At 42.8% G+C, this 22,065-nt stretch overlaps 1 protein-coding gene across 1 annotated transcript in view; it reads left to right on the forward strand.

The window, feature by feature from the left end:
* The window catches only part of DNAH6 (dynein axonemal heavy chain 6), a 213,928-nt gene extending 192,095 nt beyond the window's left edge, over window positions 1-21,833 (forward strand). Inside the window, exons 68-76 of the mRNA XM_029938527.1 lie at window positions 256-375; window positions 910-1,031; window positions 5,888-6,017; window positions 8,490-8,617; window positions 11,667-11,852; window positions 12,584-12,656; window positions 13,323-13,474; window positions 17,185-17,407; window positions 21,565-21,833. Of these exons, the coding sequence (XP_029794387.1) occupies window positions 256-375; window positions 910-1,031; window positions 5,888-6,017; window positions 8,490-8,617; window positions 11,667-11,852; window positions 12,584-12,656; window positions 13,323-13,474; window positions 17,185-17,407; window positions 21,565-21,668 (1,238 nt within the window). The 3' untranslated portion in view covers window positions 21,669-21,833. The remainder of the gene's footprint in view (window positions 1-255; window positions 376-909; window positions 1,032-5,887; window positions 6,018-8,489; window positions 8,618-11,666; window positions 11,853-12,583; window positions 12,657-13,322; window positions 13,475-17,184; window positions 17,408-21,564) is intronic.
* The last annotated feature ends 232 nt before the right edge of the window (window positions 21,834-22,065 follow it).

Genomic DNA, 22,065 nt, shown 5'->3' on the forward strand with positions numbered 1-22,065 from the left:
GGAAGGAAGAAATGTAAATAGAGCTCAGTGGCTTTGGTTTTGATTATTTAGGGAAAGCAAAATAAGTAGGATGGGGTTGTTTTCACTTTTTAAAAATTAGCTTTTATTCTCTTTGGAGGGAGTAGTGGAAGGAAACTCTGATATGATCTTTTCACTTTCAGTTCCAAGTAAATGTGTATATAAATAAACCTATTAGAATTTGAGTACGCATGTCAATGAAAAATAATACGTTTTAAAATGCAAACTCTTTTTCAGGTGAAATTACATATGGCGGTAGAGTTACAGACACTTGGGATCAAAGATGCCTTCGAACTGTCTTAAAAAGGTTTTTTTCTCCTGAAACATTAGAAGAGGATTATAAATATTCTGAATCAGGTGAGTGACTTTTCAATATAATGGAAAGGACCTTTCCAAGAAGTCACTGAAAGCATTTCTGTTTTCCATCCAGGAGCTCTTGGTGGCCAACCATCACAATTCAGTCCCCTCGCCCACCCACATCATCCCCATGCTTGACCACCTCCCTGGCAGTAAAAGCACAAAAATGTCACTTTTAATTGTTTGTTCTAAAGAACATTCTGTTTGGTCTAAATGTGTTTTCCAAGTTATATAAATATGGAGACCTTCATAAGGCATGGCTTTCAGCAGCACCTCTCTGGATTCCCAGATTCTTGAAAGGTCCCTGAGGAGACACCAGGAAATGTTTGGACACTAATCACATGCTCAAGGCTTCAAGAAAAGGGTGAGGGAGCAGGCACAGTAATGAAAGGAAGGAGGATGGGGAAAACAATCCCCTTTTCTATGGAAGGCAGTTGATTATAGCCTCCATCTGAACAGGCAGAGAAGGACCAACTTGGTGGCACAAAGCTAGCCTATTTAAAATTATTTGCCTTCTGTGTTTTCAATAAACAGGCATCTATTTTGCACCCCTGGCTGATACCCTACAAGAGTTTAAAGACTATATTGAAAATCTGCCTTTAATGGATGACCCAGAAATATTTGGAATGCATGAAAATGCCAACCTAGTTTTCCAGGTATGTGGCTTTTAACTTAAAATATGTTTTCTTGTGTATGTAAACTTGAAACATCAATAATCATCTTACTAGTTCTGTAAAGATAATATCCTTAACTAAACAGAGTAAATGTTTAACCTCAATTTCAGCAGTCAGTTCCAGTTTAGCCTGTTCCTTCTGGATCCTTCACAAAATCCTAAGATCATCATGCATTCTTCTCTGTTACCTGTTACCGGCCACCTCCCTCAGCTCCTGGTCTTCTGCCTACTCCACAGTCTACCTGCTAGTCCACTTTCATATGGCTCTTCAGATGATAATCCAGACAGTGCTTTCTCCCTAGTCCTTCTCCCCCCACACTGGACAAATCTGGATGATATTACACAGAATTTTATGGATCCACAGATGATTATGTTATAAGAGTACAGGAACAGTGTTCTTTAAGAGCATGGTTCATGAAGATCATAGTACCAGATCACAACAGTATGCCCAAAGAACAAACTGGATCATTTCACTCCTCTAAGACCTTCTGATGCCCCACCATTACCCCAGGGGTAGTCCAAGTTCCTCAGCATGGCACTCGAGGCTCCCCCATGACCTGTGTACTACATACCTTTCCAGTTTATTCACCTTCCATGGTCAGGCATCTGTGGCTGAACCAAAACCATGAAATAAGGTATGTCCCGTACAGCCCTGGAATACCATATAGGTTGGGGTCTAGGTTTGGCCAGCAAGGTTGAAGGGAATCATCTTTCTTTTCAACTTAAATTTTGCCCATACAAGTGTTAGAGGGCGAGGTCTACCTGGATATCAATGAATCCACATGAAAAAACAATGGAACTTCAGAAAAAACCCCAGGAAGTCAGTGCTCTGACACCTTATGTCATGATTCTCTACTATTAAAATTGTTTTGCTATTCAGCAAAGAGTCACAATAATATCTTGTTTTTCATTATTCAACTTTCAGGAAGAAAAAGAAGTGGCCAAACCAAGTGTTAATATTCACTCATATCTGACTGTTTGCTCTGGAGTGGGTTGGGCCTGGGGCAAGGAGTGAAAGAAGGGAAAGGGGAGTGTGGACATAGTAAGATTTGCTGCGTCCTGTGAAAAATATAGCTTCGTTGGTGGAGGTAACACTCTTGGCAGTGTGCACCTAGGAGTATAGTTTTGTGTTTTCCATTGGTTCAGAATGACTGAGAATGAGACAGCAAGCATGTAGTGAACACCATGCTATGTTTTTCTGTCTATCCTCCCCTTCTCCATTTTTCTGATATTGTATGCCCTATTTCCATCTCTTTACTTTGGGACAGCAGCCCCTTCCTCATTCCATGAAATTCTGCTAAGACCCCTTCAGAGGTGGACATGTGACTCAGGTCTGGCCAAAGGCAGCACTCCATCACCTAGTCACTCAAATTGGTCCAAGGAGCAAGTACATAGACCATGTTGGGTGAATAGGAGTTCTTCCCTAAGACATAGGATGTCTTATCTAATACTATATATAAAAATTAAGGGATAAAAGACCTAAGTGTAAGACCTAAACAATAAAAGTTTAGAAGAAAACAAAGGACGGAAGCTTCAGGACTTGAATTTGTCAATGATTTCTTAAATATGACACTAAAGGCACAGATAACAAAAGAAAGAACAAATTGGATTTCATGAAAATTTTAAATTTTGTGAGTCAAAAGATACTATAAAAGATGAGTAAAAATGCAACCCACAGAATAAGAGAAAATATTTGCAAATCATATACCTGATAAGGCATTAATATCCAGAATATTTAGAGAACACCTCAAAACTCAACAGCAACAAAAAACAACCTGATTCAAAAATGGGCAAAGGACTTAATAAGACATTTCTCCAAAGAAGATATACAAATAGCCAATAAACACATGAAAAGATGCTTTTCATAGTTAAACACAAATCAAAACTACAATGAAATACAACATCACACCCGTTAGTATGGCTTCTATCAAAGTAACAGAAAACAAGTATTAGAGAAATTGAGATCCTTGTGGCTGTTGGTGGGAATGTAAAATGGTAGAGCCACTGTAGAAAACAGTATAGTGATGCCTCAAAAAATTAAAAATAGAATTAACATATGACCCTGCAATTCCACTTCTAGGTATATACCCAAAGGAATTGAATATGTGTACATCATGTTCATAGCAGCATTATTCACAGTAGCTAAAACTTGGACGCAACCCAAGTGTCCATCAACAGATAAGTGAAAAATGGTATAAACATACAATGGAGCATTATTCAGCCTTAAAAAGAATATGCTATGCAATATACACTTTGAGGACATGATACTAAGTGAAATAAGCCAGTGATATAAAGACAAACACTGTATAATTATATTTATGTAAAGTATTTAGAGTAGTCAAAATCATAGAGACAGAACATAGTCCCTGGCAATCAGGGAAAGGCAGGAATGAGGAGTTATTGTTTAATGGATAAGGGGTTTCAGTTTTACCAGATGAAAAGAATTATGGAGATGTATGGTGGTGAGAATTGCACATTATTAATGTATTTAGTACCACTGAACTATATATTTAAAGATAGCTAAGATGGCATTTTTATATTACATGTATTTTAACACAAAAAAAATTGGGGGGGATGTTAATCTTATTATAGAATTACCTCTCATAAATCGGTAATAAAAATCAAAAGTGTGCCAAATACAAGAATAATTTATAAAGATGTAATACAGATGACCAATGAACATATTTTTAAAATGCTCAACTCTGGTAACACTCCAAGAAAAGCAAAATAATGAGAAACTTTTTACCTATTAAATTTGAATATTTTTTAAGCCAACGATATTCATTCTTGCGAAGACAGATAGGTCCTCTAATACACTACTGTTGGCAGTATAAATTGATACAATGTTTAGATATCATTGTAATACTACTCAGTTTAAAAATAGTATTTTTGAAGGAGAACCTGGGTGCTCAGTTGGTTAAGTGTCTGACTCTTGGTTTCAGCTCAACTCATGATCTCACTGTTCTTGAGTTCAAGCCCCAAATTAGGCTTTGTGCTGGCAGTGTGGAGCCTGCTTAGGATTCTCTCTCTCTCAAAAATAAGCAGTTTTTTTAAAATACATTCTTTTGGAAATATATCATTAAATAATTTCAAATATAGTAGGTGAAATTCATTTACAGATATTCTATTCAGAGTTCTATAAAATCTAAAAACTAGAAATATCCAAAAAAGTAAATAACTATATTAATTATTATGGCACATTCATACCAGTCACACAGTCACTTAAAGCATGATTCATGAAGATTTTTCAGTGACATGAGAAAATGTTCATAAAATTGAAAAAGAATGAATACTACATAAATTGTATGGGCTCAATTTTTTTCTTTTTTTAATTTAGAGTCAAGTTAGTTAACATACAGCGTAGTATTGGTTTCAGGAGTAGAAGTTAGTGATCCATCACTTAGATGTAACACCCAGTGCTCATCCCAAAAATGTCTTCCTTTAAAAAACTTTTTTAATGTTTATTCATTTTTGAGAGACAGGAAGAAACAGAGTGCAAGTGGGGGAGGGGCAGAGAGATAGGGAGACACAGAATCCGAAGCAGGCTTCAGGCTCCGAGCTGTCAGCACAGCTCCCAGCTGGCGTGGGGCTCAGACCCACAAGCTGCGAGATCATGACCTGAGCCAAGTCGGCCGCTCAACCGACTGAGCCAGCCAGGGGCCCCCCAACAAGAGTCCTCCTTAACGTCCGTTGTCCATTAACCCAACCCCCCACCCAACACCCTCCAGCAACCCTCAGTTTGTTCTCTGTATTTAAGAGTCTTTCATGGTTTGTTTCCCTCTCTGTTTTTATCTATTTTTCCTTCCCTTCCATTCTCTTATGTTTATCTGCTTTGTATCTTAAGTCCCACAAAGAGTGAAATCATATATTTGTCTTTCTATGATTGATTTAGTTTGCTTAGCATAATACAGTCTAGTAATATCCATATATGGGCTCAATTTTTTAAACTACAAGTACATATACTGAGAAAATATCCAAGTGGGAGAAACTAAAGTTATAAATATCCTCCAGAAAGCAGGATCATGAATGTTTTTTATTCATACTTTTCTCTATTTTCCAAATCTTCTATAATAAACTGCAATATTTTTTATTGTCTATTTCAAGAGGAAAGAGAGCACACATGGGGTGAAGGGCAAAGAGAGGGGAGAGAGAGTGCAGAGCCTGAAAGTATGTTCCAAAACAGCATCCTCATTATTCTTCATTTTTATAAACTTTTAAATGATTAGCTAAAAAATTTTATTCATTTTTAATTGGAGTTAAATATGTATAACATAAAATCACCATTTTAACCATTTTTAAGAATACAGTTCGGTGGCATTAAGTACATTCACATTCTTGTTCAACCAAAAATGTTTAAATATAACACTGACCACTGTGTACAACTGACCCTTAAACATAAACTGCATGGTCCATTTATACACAGATTTTTTTCAATATAATACAGAACTATAAATATTTTCTCTCATGATTTTCTTAATAACATTTGCTTTTCTTTAGCTTACTTTAAGAATACAATATATAATACATATAACATACAGAATACATTAACTGTTTATGTTCTTGGTAAGGCTTCCAGTCAACAGTGGGCTATTGGTAGTTACGTTTTTGAAGAATCAAGGTATCTGTGGAGTTCCAACTGTGTGACCAGGAGGGGCAATGCCCCTGACCCCCACAATGTTCAAGGGTCATCTGTCCTGTGCATATCCAATGAGCACATTTTACCAATTCTATCTTCAACATAAAATTTTCCTTTTTTTGACAGTTGACATTATTTCTGTAAGTAAACTCTCTTATTTTTTGAGAATTTGAGTCTTCACTGTTCTTTTTCTATCATTACAGTACAAAGAGACCAACACTTTAATCAACACCATACTTGAGGTTCAGCCAAGGTCATCTTCCGGTGGAGAGGGGAAGAGCAATGATGAAATTGTCCAAGAACTTGTTGCTTCAGTCCAGGCCAGAGTTCCAGGTAACAAATACTCCCTGGCTTCTGTATATCATAGGACGTTTAGGAACAAACTCAGAAAACTGAGTGATGAGCAAGTATCCAAATCTGCTTTATTACTAGACTTTTCTTTACGTAGAGAGCGCTTCTGACATGGAGCTCTCCATTTATAGAGTGGAAGCCTTGACCACCTCAACACCCCAACTGCCACAGGCATGAGGAGCAAGTAGGTTTCTAGCCCCATGTAACTTTACCTAGACTTCTTCCTGAGCTTCCTCGTGTCTCTAGACCTGTGCTGTCCATGGCAGTAGCCACTAGCCACATGTGGCTACTTAAATAAGTAAAATTTTAAATTCATTTCCTCTGTTGCACTAGCCACATTTCAGTTCTACTGTATTAGACAATGCAAATAAAAAGCATTTCCATTGTTGTAAAATGTTCCATTAGACAGCCCTGCTCTAGAATCTATTTCATTTTTTTCTCCATTCAAGAGAAATGGCTAAATTAATATCACCTTGTTTTCTGGTGAGTTAAGTTATCTTCCTGAATGAGCACAGAGATCTACTTTCACATTTTTCTTACAGTGACTGTAGATTTACATTTCTTTAGTCTATTGTAAAAGTAAACCGTGTTTCTCCCTACTCACAACACTTTTGACACCAAATGTGTGGGGTCTTCCCTTGCATTAAGTAACTCTGGACACCAAGAGGGTATCCTCTGATCCAGTTATGACACTAACCAGAGTTAGCGCAGATCCTATAGGTTAAGGGCTCAATCCCACACCTTCCACTTCAGATGCCAATCTCAAGTCCCAAATTGTGACCTATACTTCTGACCAACTGGCTATAAATCAAGTGTTCCCACATACCCTTTCTTAGGTTTATAATTTGCTAGAAAGGCTAAAAACACATTTACCAGTTTGCTATAAAGGATATAATAAAGGGTACAGATAAACAACCCCATGAAGAGGTACATTAGGGCTAGGTCTAGAAGAATCCCAAGTGCAGGAGCTTCTGGCCCCTGGATTCAAGGTATGTCACCCTCCTAGCACACAAAAGCTCTCTAAACCCCTTCAGTTAGGGTTTGTATGGAGGTTTCACTACTGGGCATGATTGATTACATCATTAGCCATTAGCCATGAACTCTCTTCTAGCCCCTCTCCCCTCCCAAGAAGTCAGAGGGAAAAGCTCAAAGTTCCAGCCTTCTAATCACATGGATGGTTCCCCTGATGAGGAGCCCCCCGACCCAAAGTCACCTCATTACTGTAGAGTCAGGTTTATGTTATGAATAATGAAAGATGCTCCTTCCATCCCTAACACTCAGGAGCTACTTCAGGAGCCAGGTCAAAGCCAAGTATTATAAAAAATGATGCTCCTATTACTCTTATTACTTAGGAAATCACAAAGGTTTGGAGATTCCAACCAGGAAGAACCAGGGACAAAGACAATATTTTAATAACATCACAGTCCCACAGACTGATTCTTGCCAATCCTCCAAAGACGCCCCCCAGAAGAAGCCTGTGTGACCTCAGAAGTTAGTCATTTCCTCCTGAAACAGGCCCTCAAAAGAATGCCTCCTGAGTAGAGGTTCTGTTAATGTTGAAGCAAACTAAGTCAGTTATTTTAGGAAGTAATTTTTAACAAATGTAAGACACAGGACTGGGTGGAAATAGGATGCAGAGACGGCTGGTTGACCGGAAGACAGTGTACTTGATTCATACAGTTCCACTGACACCTAGGAGATATTTCTCTCCAAGATTAATAAAACTGATACTTGCACTGAAATAAGCAATGCCATCTGCTGAGGCTGAACAGATGTGACTCGTTCCAGAAGAGAACTGAGAGTTTGGAGCAGCCCCTGAGGGGCTGAGAGGAGACTGGGACATGGGATGACTCAAGACTGGACTAACCACAGGGCTGTGTGACTTCTTTATAGCAGTGGAAGTGCAAATTCGGAAGGAATTTGGTATATATACTTCAGAGTCACTCACTACCACTACTCAGATATGCAGGGAAAACGCTGGCCCTTCATTTTCTTATAGCTTATATGAGCCTCCACTTGCTAGATTATAGGGAAAAGGAAGAGCAAAATTTTCAAGCCAGCTTGAACCACGGGCCTAACGACTGAGTCAGTCCCTTTGAATTACGCTAACAGGATAAATGCTAGCCTGCCTCGTCCCTCGTTCTCCCCCGACAACCCCGTTCTCTCTGAGATGCAATGCGGTGTGCAGGGAAGAGGGAGGCTTACACACCTGCAGGGCAAAGAACACCCAGGGCCCCTGCACCTCTGGTCTCAGGGATGGCCCTCGCCCACCAGGCAGCCGCTTGTCCTGGCGGCATCTACCACTGAGGTCTGCATGGCCTGACTCCCGTTCAGCCCCGGCCCAGGTGCAGAAGTTGACTTTTTAAAAGTTAAGATAAGTGCATTCCAATAGCAATGTTATAAGGACAGAAATCAGTGATAATGGATTGAGGAATCAGCATGTGTGTGTTTCAGAAACACTAGAAATGGAGGGCGCATCTGAGAGCCTTTTCACCAAGGATTCGCAAGGACGCCTTAACTCTTTGACTACTGTTCTCGGACAAGAAGTGGACCGCTTTAACCAGCTACTGAAGCTAATACACGTATGAGCCCTCGCCGTCAACATTGCTGTTGGGTACCAAAGCTTAGTAGAGAAATGTATCATAAGAATTTTCCATTCCCGTTCAACATTTCCCTTTGGATCATCTAAGAACTCCTCAAACGCAACTTGTCTAAAATTGAACTTACCCTCCTCCGTGTCTGCTCCCTTTCTCTAATAATGCCTCATCAGTATGTGACGTTATGGGTCCCCAGTCTCATCATCCTCGCTCACGCCCTTAGAATTAGCAGACTCTAGACCTGTGATCAAGGACCTAAGCACTGAATTCAGAGAGATTCAGAGCTTGTTCTTGGTGTCTAGTTTGCATGTAGTAACTGTAGACTCTGAAAACAGAGCTTCTGCAAGTGTGGGCCACAAAATGCCAGAGTTAGAATCTGCTGTGCTGTGTGTAGATTCCCCGATCCCACTCCAGACCTCTTGCATTTGAATTCCTAGAGAAATTCCTGGGATTATGAGTTTTAAATAAACTCCCGCAGATGATTTCACTGCTACTAAAATTTGAGAACAACTATTTGGGCCTTTGCCTTATGCTCAGGAATATTTTCTGGATGACCTCACATTTATAATGATGGCTGAAGGCCTCCCAGGTTTCTCTGTGTAGAACTCTACCAAGGGAAACACACAACTATTAGAGACCAAATATTGAGCATTAACTGGAAAAGCTGTGCTGCCAAGCAAGGACCAAATTCCTAGGACAAAGTCAAGGCTCAGTGAGAACACTGGGGAGGACAACTGGGACAGATCTTCTAAAGCCAAAGACTGTCCCCTTACTAGAAAAGCAGTCTCCCAGTGTTGTGCATTGGCTAGCAATACTAGACTTGTGGGTTAGCAGGGCCCTGGGTCAGCCGAATATGCGAAGTCCCCATGTCGGGACCATGGTATCTAGTCAGCTATATACCAGTGTCAGCAGGCCAGGGAGCCAGCTCAGGGGTCAGCACCTCCCGTACAGAATGAGCCAGGATGGACATGCGGCTGCTATGAAGACCTCCGAAGACAATGGCCAAAACAAGATAAAAATTCACTTCCCCCTCTGTTAATAGCCCAGAGGATGCTCCATGAGGCAGGAGCTGTGAGCTCCTCTAGGGATCCCAGCTGGAGGGTTGGCTCTTTCAACCAGAGGTACACTTTGGGCCCAAGGTGGCTGCTCCTATTGTCCCCTTTTGCCTGCCAATGGGACAGGGGACAGGGGAAAGAGAGGGCTGAGAGAAAGTAGGTTCCTCATAAAAATGTGACCCAGAAGTGGCATACATCATTTTTTCTTGTACCCTTTTAGCCAAAATTTGGTCACATGGCCATACCCCAGGTGCAAGAGTGGCTGGGAAATAGTCTCTCTGTGGGATTGCTGAATCCCATTTGTGCACAGCTAACACTAAGGAAGCACTATTGTTCAGAGACAGACATGAACCCTGCTCATGTCTTACCTCTTCCACATCATGACCTTTCACTCACTTGAAGATAAACAAATCCTAACATCACTTCCTCTAAAAAGTCTTCCTGACACACCAGCCCGTCCCTCCCCCATCAGATAACTTAGGCACCCTCCTCAGGGATCCGTCATTTCAGGTGTCTGTGTCTGTCACTATACTCACCAAATTACTTTGTAATCACCCCTCCACGGGGATGGCTCCCATTAGACAATGAACTTCTTCAAGAGAAGGAAACTAGTTATATTAGTCACCTTTGTCTCCCCCTAGTCCCTGACACATACTAAATCTTCAAGAATGTGCGAGTGAAAGAGTGTGGCTCTCGGGTGCCCTTGTGGTCACTACTTCTGGTCAAACATTACTGTGTGCCAATAATGAAGGAACCCCCCTACAGGAAGGAGAAGAGGGAGGGGTCCTGGAAGAAATAGCTGGCAGGGCAAGCGGGAAATCACAGCAGAGCACTTCTATCTGAGAGAGGGGTGGTGCCACCCCCACCCCCCACCATCCTGACCTCTGCCCAGCCTAATCCCTCCCTCTCTGGAACCTTCTGTAAGTCTTCCCTGTGAGTCTTCTGCCACCTTTTTCCATTTTTGGTGTCTAAGGTGGAATACTGTTTCGGCCCTGGCTGAGGACCTCCTTGCTCTACACGGGTGCAAACAGTTCCCCAGATCCTATGGGCAAATCAAAACAAAACTCTTCTTACTCTTCTTACCGCTGCCTCTCGTGAACAGACAGGGAGGTGGGGAATAACTCTATGAAGGAATGGAAGGCTGACTAACCGTGTTCATCCACCTATTGTCTATCTCTAGAACTATGTGCATATGGTCCTCATCCTTGCTTTGTTTCTGAATCAACAAAAATTTGGTCCCGAACATCCTTCTATAACATTTTCCCAGTATACAGCACCAGTTTACATAAAACCAGAACCCGTCCAGACCGTACCAATCAATATGCCCCGCCTTCATCTATAGCCAAGTAACAAATATTACCCTGTACTTCCCAGGGCTGCTGGCAGCCCAGCATCTCCCAGGACTACTGCCTGCCTCTGTCTTTTGTTGTGGGGGTCAGGGGTAAGAGGCATGTCTTAAGGAAGTGTTTCTGGAACAAGGGGATTCTGGTACCAGCTGAAAGATTAGTCTCATCCAAGACTCTCCCCTCTCTGCTGTTACTTCAGAGGCCATGGGCAGGCCCTGGGCAGAAATAGCCAGTGGTATGAGGCAGTTCCCACTTCTACCCCTATGGTTCCCAAATAACTACCGGGCCCATTTTTCCTTCAGCCTGGAAGAGAGCTGCTCGATGGTACTTCCTGAAACCCCTTCTCTAGTCTTTAGGGGATAATTCTCCTCCTTCCCTCTTTCCACTCAATTGGATTCTGCCATCAACAGTCTGAACCATCACCAACCCCCAGGTCTTACACCCCTATGGTCACATGTTATAAAAGTGGATGAAAGACTGAAAAGTCTGGCCCAACAAACAGGGTGTGCAGATAGGATGGAGCCCAGCAAGCGGGCCCTTCAGCCCACAGCAGCACCTGCTGCCACAAATGAGTGGCACTCTCACTCGATAATTACATCTGTGAAAGGCACCTACCCATTATTGTGCTTTCAGACTTCTATGGAGACTCTCAGCAAAGCGATTGCTGGCCTGGTGGTGATGTCTGAGGAAATGGAGAAGGTGTACAACAGTTTCCTCAACAACCAAGTTCCCTCTCTGTGGTCCACCACAGCCTACCCGTCCCTGAAACCACTAGGATCATGGGTCAAAGACCTTATCCTGAGGACTGAGTTTGTGGATGTAAGAAAATTCACTTTTTTGGGTTTGATGAACATGGTAGGTCTTAAGGGCCTTAGAAAGCCCTAGCTAGCTGAAATATTAACATCTGTGCCCTAAGAAACAGAAACTTCCAGAATGGCATCAATTTGAAAGTCATGCTCATTATAAAGTACTTTGCGCTTGGCCCTTATCCCCATATCCTACTTTTTAAAAAAATTTTTTAACATTCATTTATTTTTGAGAGTGTAAGCAGGGGAGGGACAGAGAGAGAGGGAGACACAGAATCAGAAACAGGCTCCAGGCTCTGAGCTGTCAGCACAAAACCCAAAGTGGGGCTCGAACCCACGAACCATGAGATCATGACCTGAGCTGAAGTTGGCTGCCCAACCAACTGAGCCACCCAGGCACCCCTCCACATTCCACTTTAATTCCAGGCCAACCTTGGAGTTTCAGATCTTGTTCATGGGATCCCACTGTGAGGTACAGAACCAATCTGACATGGGTCCCAACTGCCAGGTGTGGCCTTGCTACAGTCCCCCTCTTCCACACCCCCTGTGATAACCAGGTTCTGGATTTACGGTCAGGCTATTGGGTGAGGAAGGGGGACAGACAGGCAGTGAGAATGGGGCTGGTGGCTAACAGGCTGGTTGAGATTCTGTCTCCTGAGAGGCCCTCCGAAATACGATTTTGACTTAACTGACAACCTCCTCTTCAGAAAAACAATACATTATGGTGTAACGTTTCTCCTTCAGTTGTGGCTCAAAAGAGGGCAGCCTAAGTCCTTCTGGATCTCCGGTTTCTTCTTTCCTCAAGGATTTCTAACAGGTAACAACCAGTGCTTTCCTAAGAAAAATCCCGTGAAAGATCATGATTTGTTACATGCTGGGCTTCTAGGAACTGGGGGATTACTGATTATAGGGCAGTTCACCAAGGTCCTGCTCCTTCTCACTCGCTGGAGAAAAGGATGGCAGGAATAGCAGATGCTCCCCAACAACCTAACCCCTGCCCCTCTCGGGCTGTGCTAGTTCGAGCACCGCTGCTGCCGTGAAAGCCCACAGTGCGCTCCACTTCCTCACGTGACCCATACTGGACGGCACCACTTGCTCTCCACCTGCCCCAGCCCCACCTCAGAGCAGCTTCCTTCCCTCTAAAACACATTCCTGTCAGCCTTCCATCGGCCCTCGGGGACTCCAGCTAGAGGATCCAGCCCTAATCTGTCTCATTCTGAATCCCTCAAGTCTCCTGCACTGGCTTATCTCCCTCACTGGTAGAGCAGTGCACTTGAACATGGCCTTCTTCGCTCCCTTTCCAGCTGTGCCATGGCCCCACCCCACCCAACATCACCACAGGCTTCCTGTCTGATGAGCTAATTCAGAATAAGGTGTTAATGGTTGGGACTTCTCAATGGAGGGGAAGTGCTCGGTGGAGGCCATGTTTGAGAAGCAGCAATGTTGTTTGGCAGACCCAGATTTTCGGTCTTCATTTTTATAGGAACTCTTCAAAATCATGCTCGGAAATACAATTTGCCTATAGATGAGCTGAGTTTCAAGTACAACATGATTCCGACCTATCGGGATCAAGCTGCAGTCATAGAAGCTGCCAAGACAGTGCAGTTTGGACAAGAATTGCCCATGGACTTGGAGGTACTGTTCCCTGACTAGTTATGGCAACGCAGCTCTGTCCCACTGCCATTTGATGTTTCAGCCAACCTCCCCTCCCCCTCCCCCACTGCCTCCCACATGCTGGAGCGAGAGAGGCAGGACGAGACTCTCCCTCCTCAGACAAACTCCCCAGTCTGCAGTGACTCGATAGGAACTGCCTAAATTAGTCTGATTTGTAGAGATATTTTTTAAAGCAACACTGTTTATTTCTTTAGATATCTACAGCAACTCTTATGGAGAAAGATTAAATATAAGGGCTTTAACAAGATGTTAAAAACAAGGTTTCAGAATTAGGCAGGCCTGAGTTTAAATTGACTTTCCCCTTTGCAGCTGTGTGTGCTAGAATGATGACTAACATTTCTGCATCTCAGTGTTCTCATCTGTAAAATGGGACCAATGCCACCAACCTTAGAGCTGCAATGCAGTGTAAATGAACCACATAGTGCTCCCACAATAAACAACTATTATATTATAGGATGAACTTATTTGCCATTCGCTCAATTGCCTCCTAGAGGAATTGGTATACTAACTTCATACATTATGTAACCATAAATACATGGTGTAACTAATAGGAATGCACTGAGGAAGCAGTTTAACTTCTTTGCATACATAGTTTCCTCCTTCTAGAGCAGAAGTTCTCAAAATGTGGTTCCAATACCAGGAGCATTGGCATCACCTCGGAACTTACTAGAAGTGCAAATTCCAAGGACCCGTTCCAGATCTACTGAATCAGAAACTCCGGGCTGAGACCCAGAAATCTGTACTGTAACGAGTCCTACATGGGGTTCTTAGCCCACTAAATTTTGAGAGCCACTGCTCTAGAATATCAGTGATTCTCAACCTTAACTGCAGGTCAGAATCACCTGTGGAGCTTTTCAAAAACCCCAATGGCCATGGGCTGGGCTGGGTGGCTCAGTCCGTTGAGCGTCTGACTCTTGATTTTGGCTCAGGTCATGATCCCAGGGTCGTGGGATTGAGCTCCATACTGAGCTCTGTGCTGGGTGTGGAGCTAGCTGGGGATTCTCTCCCCCTCTCTCTCCCACTGTCCCTCCCCACTCCTCTCTAAAATAAAAATGTTTTTAAATGTTTTTATAGTGCCCAGACTATACCCCACTTACATCCGAATCCCCCCAATACCATTAGGCATCATGATTTTCCCAAGCTCTCTAATGACTCCAGTGCCCCGCCAGGGATGAGACTCTGCTGCCAATCCGAGCCGCCCAGCTTCCGTGTGCTGAGGTGTGATGGGTCAGGCAGCTCTGCCTCAGAGCTCCTGTCCACACGGGGGGCCTCAGGAACATAACTTTCTAGATGTGCCACAACATCAGAGATCTGCTACAGACTGTTCTTCCCAAGACAGTGTTCACTCACCCATCAGTGTAGTTGTGGCAAATGGCTTTACTAAACATTCCTTAAAATATCCTGGCATTGGTTAGTAGAGATCGCTCCTGCGTATTTCTGTCAGTGTCCACTCCACTCAGATCTGCTTCATCTACTCTTTGCTCTCACTGCAAAAACTTACAAAGACCAAATTGATCCCATATTCATGGCTTACTTTGTGAACACTATAATATCCCATGCCTCTTAATTGCCTATATCTTAAAATAACAGTAAGAAAGTTTACATTTGGGAGGGGCAGCTCAGTTGATTAAGTGGCCAATTTTGGCTCAGGTCATTATCTCACAGTTCGATTCTTCGAGAGTTCAAGCCCCTGGATGGGCTCTGTGATGACAGCTCGAAGCCTGGAGCCTGCTTCAGATTCTGTGTCTCCCTCTCTCTGTCCCTCCCCTGTTTGCACTCTGTCTCTTTCTCTCTCAAAAATAAACATTGAAAAAAATTTTTTAGTATTTTTGTAAAAATAATTTAAGTTCATTTATTTTGAGAGAGAGAGGGAGGGAACAAGCAGGGGAGGAGCAGAGAGAGAATGCCAAGCAGGATGGGCACTGTCAGCACAGAGCCCAATGCGGGACTCCATCTCACCATGAGATCATGACCTGAGCCAGAATCAAGAGTTAGTCGCCTGACTGGGCCACCCAGGCACCCCACAAAATACTTTTAAAGGAAGGAGAAAATAAATTTAAATGTGCACTCCTCATTATTTTGAGACCCTTCTAATCCAGGAGGGTGTCCTGGGCACATGTCTGCAATAATTGAGGCTGTAGGAAGGCAGAACACCCCCCATATAAAATCCCCCCAAAGCCTTCCAGGATGCTGGCCCTGCTCTGTACCTGGCACATTTTTTATCTGCCACATAAGGCTGACTCTGACAGACAGAAGTTTACATTGACCACCAGGGCCTCTGTCCCTCCACCTGGCCCCAATCCATGCCACATCTCCACTCGGGTCACGTGCGCTGCGCCCTGACAGTGCCTTAGAATGCCTTCTGCCTTCTATGGAGACATCAGATTGTACAGTTGGCTCAACTCCTGGTACTCCTGGCAAATGTCTGGGGAGACAGTGCTTAGCCAGCTTTAGTTCCTTTACAAACAAGCAGGGCCACTGTTGGCCCATTTGCCACCTTTGTACAGTTTAGGAAGAGACACTCCCTCTGGGTGGGTGCCCAGATGGCTCCCACACATGGCCCGGCAAGGGGACAGCAGGATGGTTTCAGCCTCCACTGAGGCGACCCTGCGCAAGTGTGCATCGCAGCCCCCGAAACCTGCCGCACCCCACTGAACCAGACAAGGTTTGGGACACCAGAACGTAAAGACCAGCCAAAAAGAGCTTGCCATCCTTTTAATCTCTATAAAAATATACTACCTGTGTCCATACAGCTTGGCCATCTGCCTGCAGGTGCGCCGCTCCAATTCACCAAAAGAAAACTGGCTCCACAAGTGGCCAAATTCACTGTTTGAGGAAGGATGACACAGAAGCCCACACCTGGCAGAACCTGTGCACCCGTGGTGGCCTCCAATCACAGGACACCAAGGGGCGAGGTTTTTCTCTGTCTCTCTCTCTCTCTCCTCCTTTAATTGAAACATTAAAAATCTAGCCTAATTTCTAAAAACAAAAAAAGGAACTTTGCATAGTCTGCAACAGGCCATACTCTGCAGGTATTAAGACACATACATAACCTGTCTTTAGGAGGGCACCCGGATCCTTGAAAGACCTTGCTAGAAAGAGCATGACAATCACAGCCCTCCTATCCCACCTGCTTCCCATGAGAAGGAGCAAGTCATAACACCATATCAGATCATCAGAAGCCCATAAATGGTCTCCCCTATGAGAGATCCTGGTGGAGTGTGCAGAGTTTGCGATTTGGTGTCAGAGACACAAGTTATTTTACCTCTCTGAGCCTTGGTATTCTCCTCACTAAAATGTAGTAAGAGCAGGGCACCTGGGTGGCTCAGTCGGTTTAAGGGTCCAGCTTCAACTCAGGTCATGATCTCATGGTTTGCAAGTTCGAGCCCCACATTGGGCTCTGTGCTGCCAGCTCAGAGCCTGAAGCCTGCTTCAGATTCTGTGTCTCCCTCTCTCTTTACCCTCCCCTACTCATGCTCTGTCTCTCTTTGTCTCTCAAAAATGAATAAATGTTTAAAAAAATTAATAAAAAATAAAAATAAAATGTAATAACAGCAATCTCTAGAGTGGTTCTTAGGATTAACTGGTGAGGCTGAGGGACTCAGGAAATGGCACACAACAACTAATCTCCTCCTCCTCTTCTCACCTTTAAACTTCTGGTTGTCTTCCAGTTGCCTTCTCCCGAGGACGGTGTTCTTGTTCATGGAATGTTCATGGATGCTTCTCGATGGGACAATACCGAGATGGTGCTGGAAGATGCGCTGCCCGGACAGATGAATCCAATGCTGCCCGTGGTGCATTTTGAACCTCAACAGAATTATGTGCCAAGCCCAACGCTTTACCATTCCCCACTTTACAAAACAGGGGCCCGGGCAGGAACGCTCTCGACCACAGGTAAGGATGTGCTAAACTGGTTAAAAAAAAGAAAGAAAGGAAAGAAAAGAAAGAGAAAGAGACAGAAAGAAAGAAAATAGAGCTAAATAGAGCTTATTAAGCAGTGACTTCTAATTTCAAAATTATGGACTGAGTAGACCTGAAAATCTCTCACCAAAGCTACTGAGACTCATCATAGAAAACAGATTTAAAACGAAACCCAAAACGGAATGCCGTGCTGCAAAAAGGGAAATCTGGGTGGGTCTGAAACTAGGATGCAGCCCTGACAAAAGGAACCAGGTAGAAAGAAAGCCGCATCGACAGGTAAAGCTGAAGAACTAAACGTGCACGGCTAGAGTGAGCAGAGTATGAGCTGAGGAAATCCCTCCAAATCTAGCACAAGGCAATTTAAAAAAAAAGGGACACTGTGAAAGGAGCCAAATTTTCCAATATTTATCTAGTAGGCAATCCGGAAGGAAAAAGAGAATGAAAGAGGGATAATATTTGAAAAAATAATGGCTGGAGGTGCCTGGGTGGCTCAGTCGGTTAAGCGTCTGACTTTGGCTCAGTTCATAATCTCACAGTTCATGGGTTCAAGCCCCACATTGGGCTCTGTGCTGACAGCTAGCTCAGAGCCTGGAGCCTGTCTTCAGATTCTGTATCTTCCTCTCTCTTTGACTTTCCCCTGCTCACGCTGTCTCTCTCTGTCTCTCAAAAATAAATAAAAAACATTAAAAGAAAAAAGAAAAAATAATAGCTGATAATTTCCCACAACTGAACAAACACTTAAGTGAGTCTTCAGGTCACAAGATCTCACAGGTATGATTTTTTTTTAAAGCATATAACAAATAATTAAATTTCAACAATATATTAAAGTGTTCCTTAACAGTATCAAAGAAAATCCTCAAAGCAAAGATTGAAAATATATTAATACAATGGACTAAAATTCCCAAGAATGAGAATTGGATTGACATCAGACATCTCTCTCTCTTTATACATACAGCACACATAAAAGATAATAGACAAACATCTTCAAAGGCTGAGGGAAAATAACTTTGAACCAGAACTGCAAATGCAACCAAATTTATCATCCAAAAGGGAAGATGTAATAAAGATCTCTTTGGACATACAATGGCTCTAAATTAATCACCACTGGCCCTCTATCTAACACACACACACACACACACACACACACTTTAATAGTCTGACCATAAAAATGATTTTAATAATAACTTGAAACTAACTTTCCAGATGAGAGAAATATAGGAGAGGAGACAGGGTAGAAAGAACTTAAAAAAATTTCTCATTTGGATGAAGAATTACAGATACTGATAAATATTTTTCTAATAAAATCTTCAATTTAAGTATATTCTCAGGGGTACCTGGATGGCTCAGTTGGCTAAGTGTCCAACTTTGGCTCAGGTCATGATCTCACGGTTCATGAGTTTGAGCCTCGCATAAGGCTCTGTGCTGAAGCTCAGAGCCTAGAGCCTGCTTCTGATTCTGTGTCTCCCTCTCTTTCTCTGCCCCTCCCCCGCTCATGCTCTGTCTCTGTCTCAAAAATAAATAAGTAAAACATTAAAATTTTAAAAAGTATATTCTCCAAGAGTAATATACAGATAGAACTACAATAGACACTAATCACGTCTCAATCTCCCACTCCCATGACAAATCTAAAAACATTTTAAAAGGTATTTTTCCAATTTGACAATAAACTATTAAAAAATAAATAAAAACAATCAAATAATAAAAAAAAAACCTCAAAAAAAAGGTATTTTTTAAACTAACGGCACAAACAAGTTTTTCTGTGGACATAAGCTTTTATTTATCTTGGATAAACATCTGGGAGTGGAATGACTGGCTCATGCGGTAAGTACATGTTTAACTTTTTAAGAAACAGCCAAACTGTTTTAAAAGCAGCCACACCACTTAACATTCCTACCAGCAGTGTCTAAGGGCTCCAGTCCTCCACTTCCTACCGCTTAGGGTGATCAGTCCTTCTCATTTTAGATGACAGCTAGCTAGACAGATAGATGGTAGAATGTGTGGTATCTTCTTGTGGTTTTGCTTTGTAGTTCTCTAATGACTAGTGACATCAGCCATCTTTTCTGGTACTTATTTATATCTTCTTTGACGAACGGTCTGTTCAAGTCTTTTACCCATTTTTTAAGAGTCATCTGTCTTATTACTCGCTAAAATTCCAACAGAAATTATCCTTTTGGCAAGAGGAACCAAGAAAAGGTAGTGATTAAAATGATGTTGGGGGCACCTGGGTGGCTCAGTCAGTTAAGCCTCCGACTTCAGCTCAGGTCAGATCTCACATTCGTGGGTTCGAGCCCCACGTCGGGCTCTGTGCTGACAGCTAGCTCAGAGCCTGGAGCCTGCTTCGGATTCTGTGTCTCCTTCTCTCTCTGCCCCTCCCCCTCTCATGCTCTGTCTCTCTCTGTATCAAAAATAAATAAAACATTAAAAAAATAAAATAAAATAAAATAAAATGATGTTGTACTGACACAAAACTCAACAAATAGCTTAAATGCACTGGATACAGAGCCCAGAAACATACTCTGTGTATGTGGGAACCCAGCGTAGAACAACAGCTTCATTTAAAATTGAGGAAGAGACAAATTATTCCACAAATGGTGCTGAGACAACCAAAGTCAGACCCTATTTCCTACTACCAAGGAATATAACTCACAGATGGATTCTTCACACATCAACATCACTATATATATATATATATACATATATATATATATATATATATAGTGCATGTGTGTGTGTGTGTGTGTGTGTGTATATATATATATACTTGAGAGAAACAGTGTGTGCACACACACGAGTTGGGCAGAGGGGCAGAGGGAGAGAGGGAGAATCTTATGCAGGCTCCACACTCAGCACAGAGCCTGACACAGGGCTCGATCCCGTGACACTGAGATCATGACCTGAACCACAACCAACAGTTGGATGCTCAAACAACAAGTCCCCCAGGCACCCCCTCATCACCAAACTTTAAAATATTATTAATCCTAGTGAAATAATGGCTCTACATAATAATTATCAACATCTGCTAACAGGCCAAAAAAGACAATCACACGTAAGGTGCTTCCTGATGTTAGTACACACCACCTATTCAAGTATTCTTGCCTGAAAAACCCAAACCTGAATATGCTCACGTCTCTAGATCTAACCACCCCCTTTACAGGAATAGAGAAACATATTTAAAATCACCACAGGGATGCTGTCAGCAAAGTCCAGACTCTGGGAATCTTTATGGGATAAACAGCCTAGCTATTTCAACAATTACAAGGGGGTGGCAGAAGGAACAGAGGGGTAACCTGCCAACGGAAAGAGACTTAGAAGACACATCGCTATTGCAAGGCATGGATCTTATATGAATCCAGAATCAAACTAATGCAACACACACACATGCACGCATACATGTATACATATATGCACACACACATGCATGTGTTGCACTTGTACTAGAAAATGTCACTCAGGTCCCTGCCAAGGCACCGTGGCAGGGCAGGGCATACAAGAGGTAAGGAAAGGGGAGATGTAGGCATTCTCTGCTGGGGACACCACCACCTTCCCCTGACTTCTACACAGATGGGGCTTGCTGTGTCAGCTTAAGGGCAGAACCCTCTTCTCACACTGGTCCTGGCCCCTCACACAGGCCCACAATAAAAAAAATAAAAATAAATAAAGTGCAAAAGTGAACTCTTACATCAGATGTCCCAGAGCTGAAGACAAAATATCTGCTATTGCACTTAGTCATTTCAGGAGGCCTGGTGCCTAACTACAGGGTGGAAGAGAGAATGGATGGATGGACAGACGGATGGACAAATGAATGGATGTCCAAGTTACCAACCGCATCCTGAGTCCCACTAAAAGCCCTAGGCTGAATCTATTCCAATGTTCCCTCAGACTGCAGAAAATTTGAAACATACTTCACAAGGTTATACAAAGTCAAAGTTGGACAGGTCCTAGAGGATCATTTGTTCTAACGTCTTCATTTTATAGAGCATAAAACTGAAATGTGTAGAGGACTATTTACCCATTATCTATAGGGACTGAGTCAGGTCTGAAACCCAGGAATCTTGACTCCCAGTACAGTGCTCTTTGCATCAAAGGGTTATTCTTTAAGTAACAAGCCTTTGTCTTGTGTCCTTAACTAGGTCATTCCACCAACTTTGTGGTAACTGTGCTCTTACCCTCCAACCGGTCCAAAGATTACTGGATTGCCAAGGGATCGGCTTTGCTCTGCCAGCTAAATGAGTGAAAAGTCGCCACCTCCTGCTAAAAAAGAACCAGATGAGATCTTTCCCGATGGGGAACAAAGATCTGTGTAACATATACGAGCAAAGCAGCTTTACTTCTGATCTGATTTCAGGTGGTTAGTGTGGCTTTTCTCTTCTAACCTAAAATAAAGTGTCTGAGTGTTTCATTGTGTTGGTAATTCAAGCTCTGATGTGAACACGTGGGTTCAGCACTCACCTCTTAAACCTGCCCCCCTCCCCCATGCCAGAGTGAGGCTGCTTCCCACCGGTAACTTGGGGGGAGTGAGGCGAGGGCCTGGGCAGAATCAGAACTCACCAATTCCTTACCCAGATGGGTTTCCTTCCTCTTTACGCTGATATAAAAGGGTCAGATCCCAACATGGGAGGCAGATGAGCAAA

The sequence above is a fragment of the Suricata suricatta genome, chromosome 4 (assembly GCF_006229205.1).
Source record: "Suricata suricatta isolate VVHF042 chromosome 4, meerkat_22Aug2017_6uvM2_HiC, whole genome shotgun sequence".
Taxonomy (NCBI): Eukaryota; Metazoa; Chordata; class Mammalia; order Carnivora; family Herpestidae; genus Suricata; species Suricata suricatta.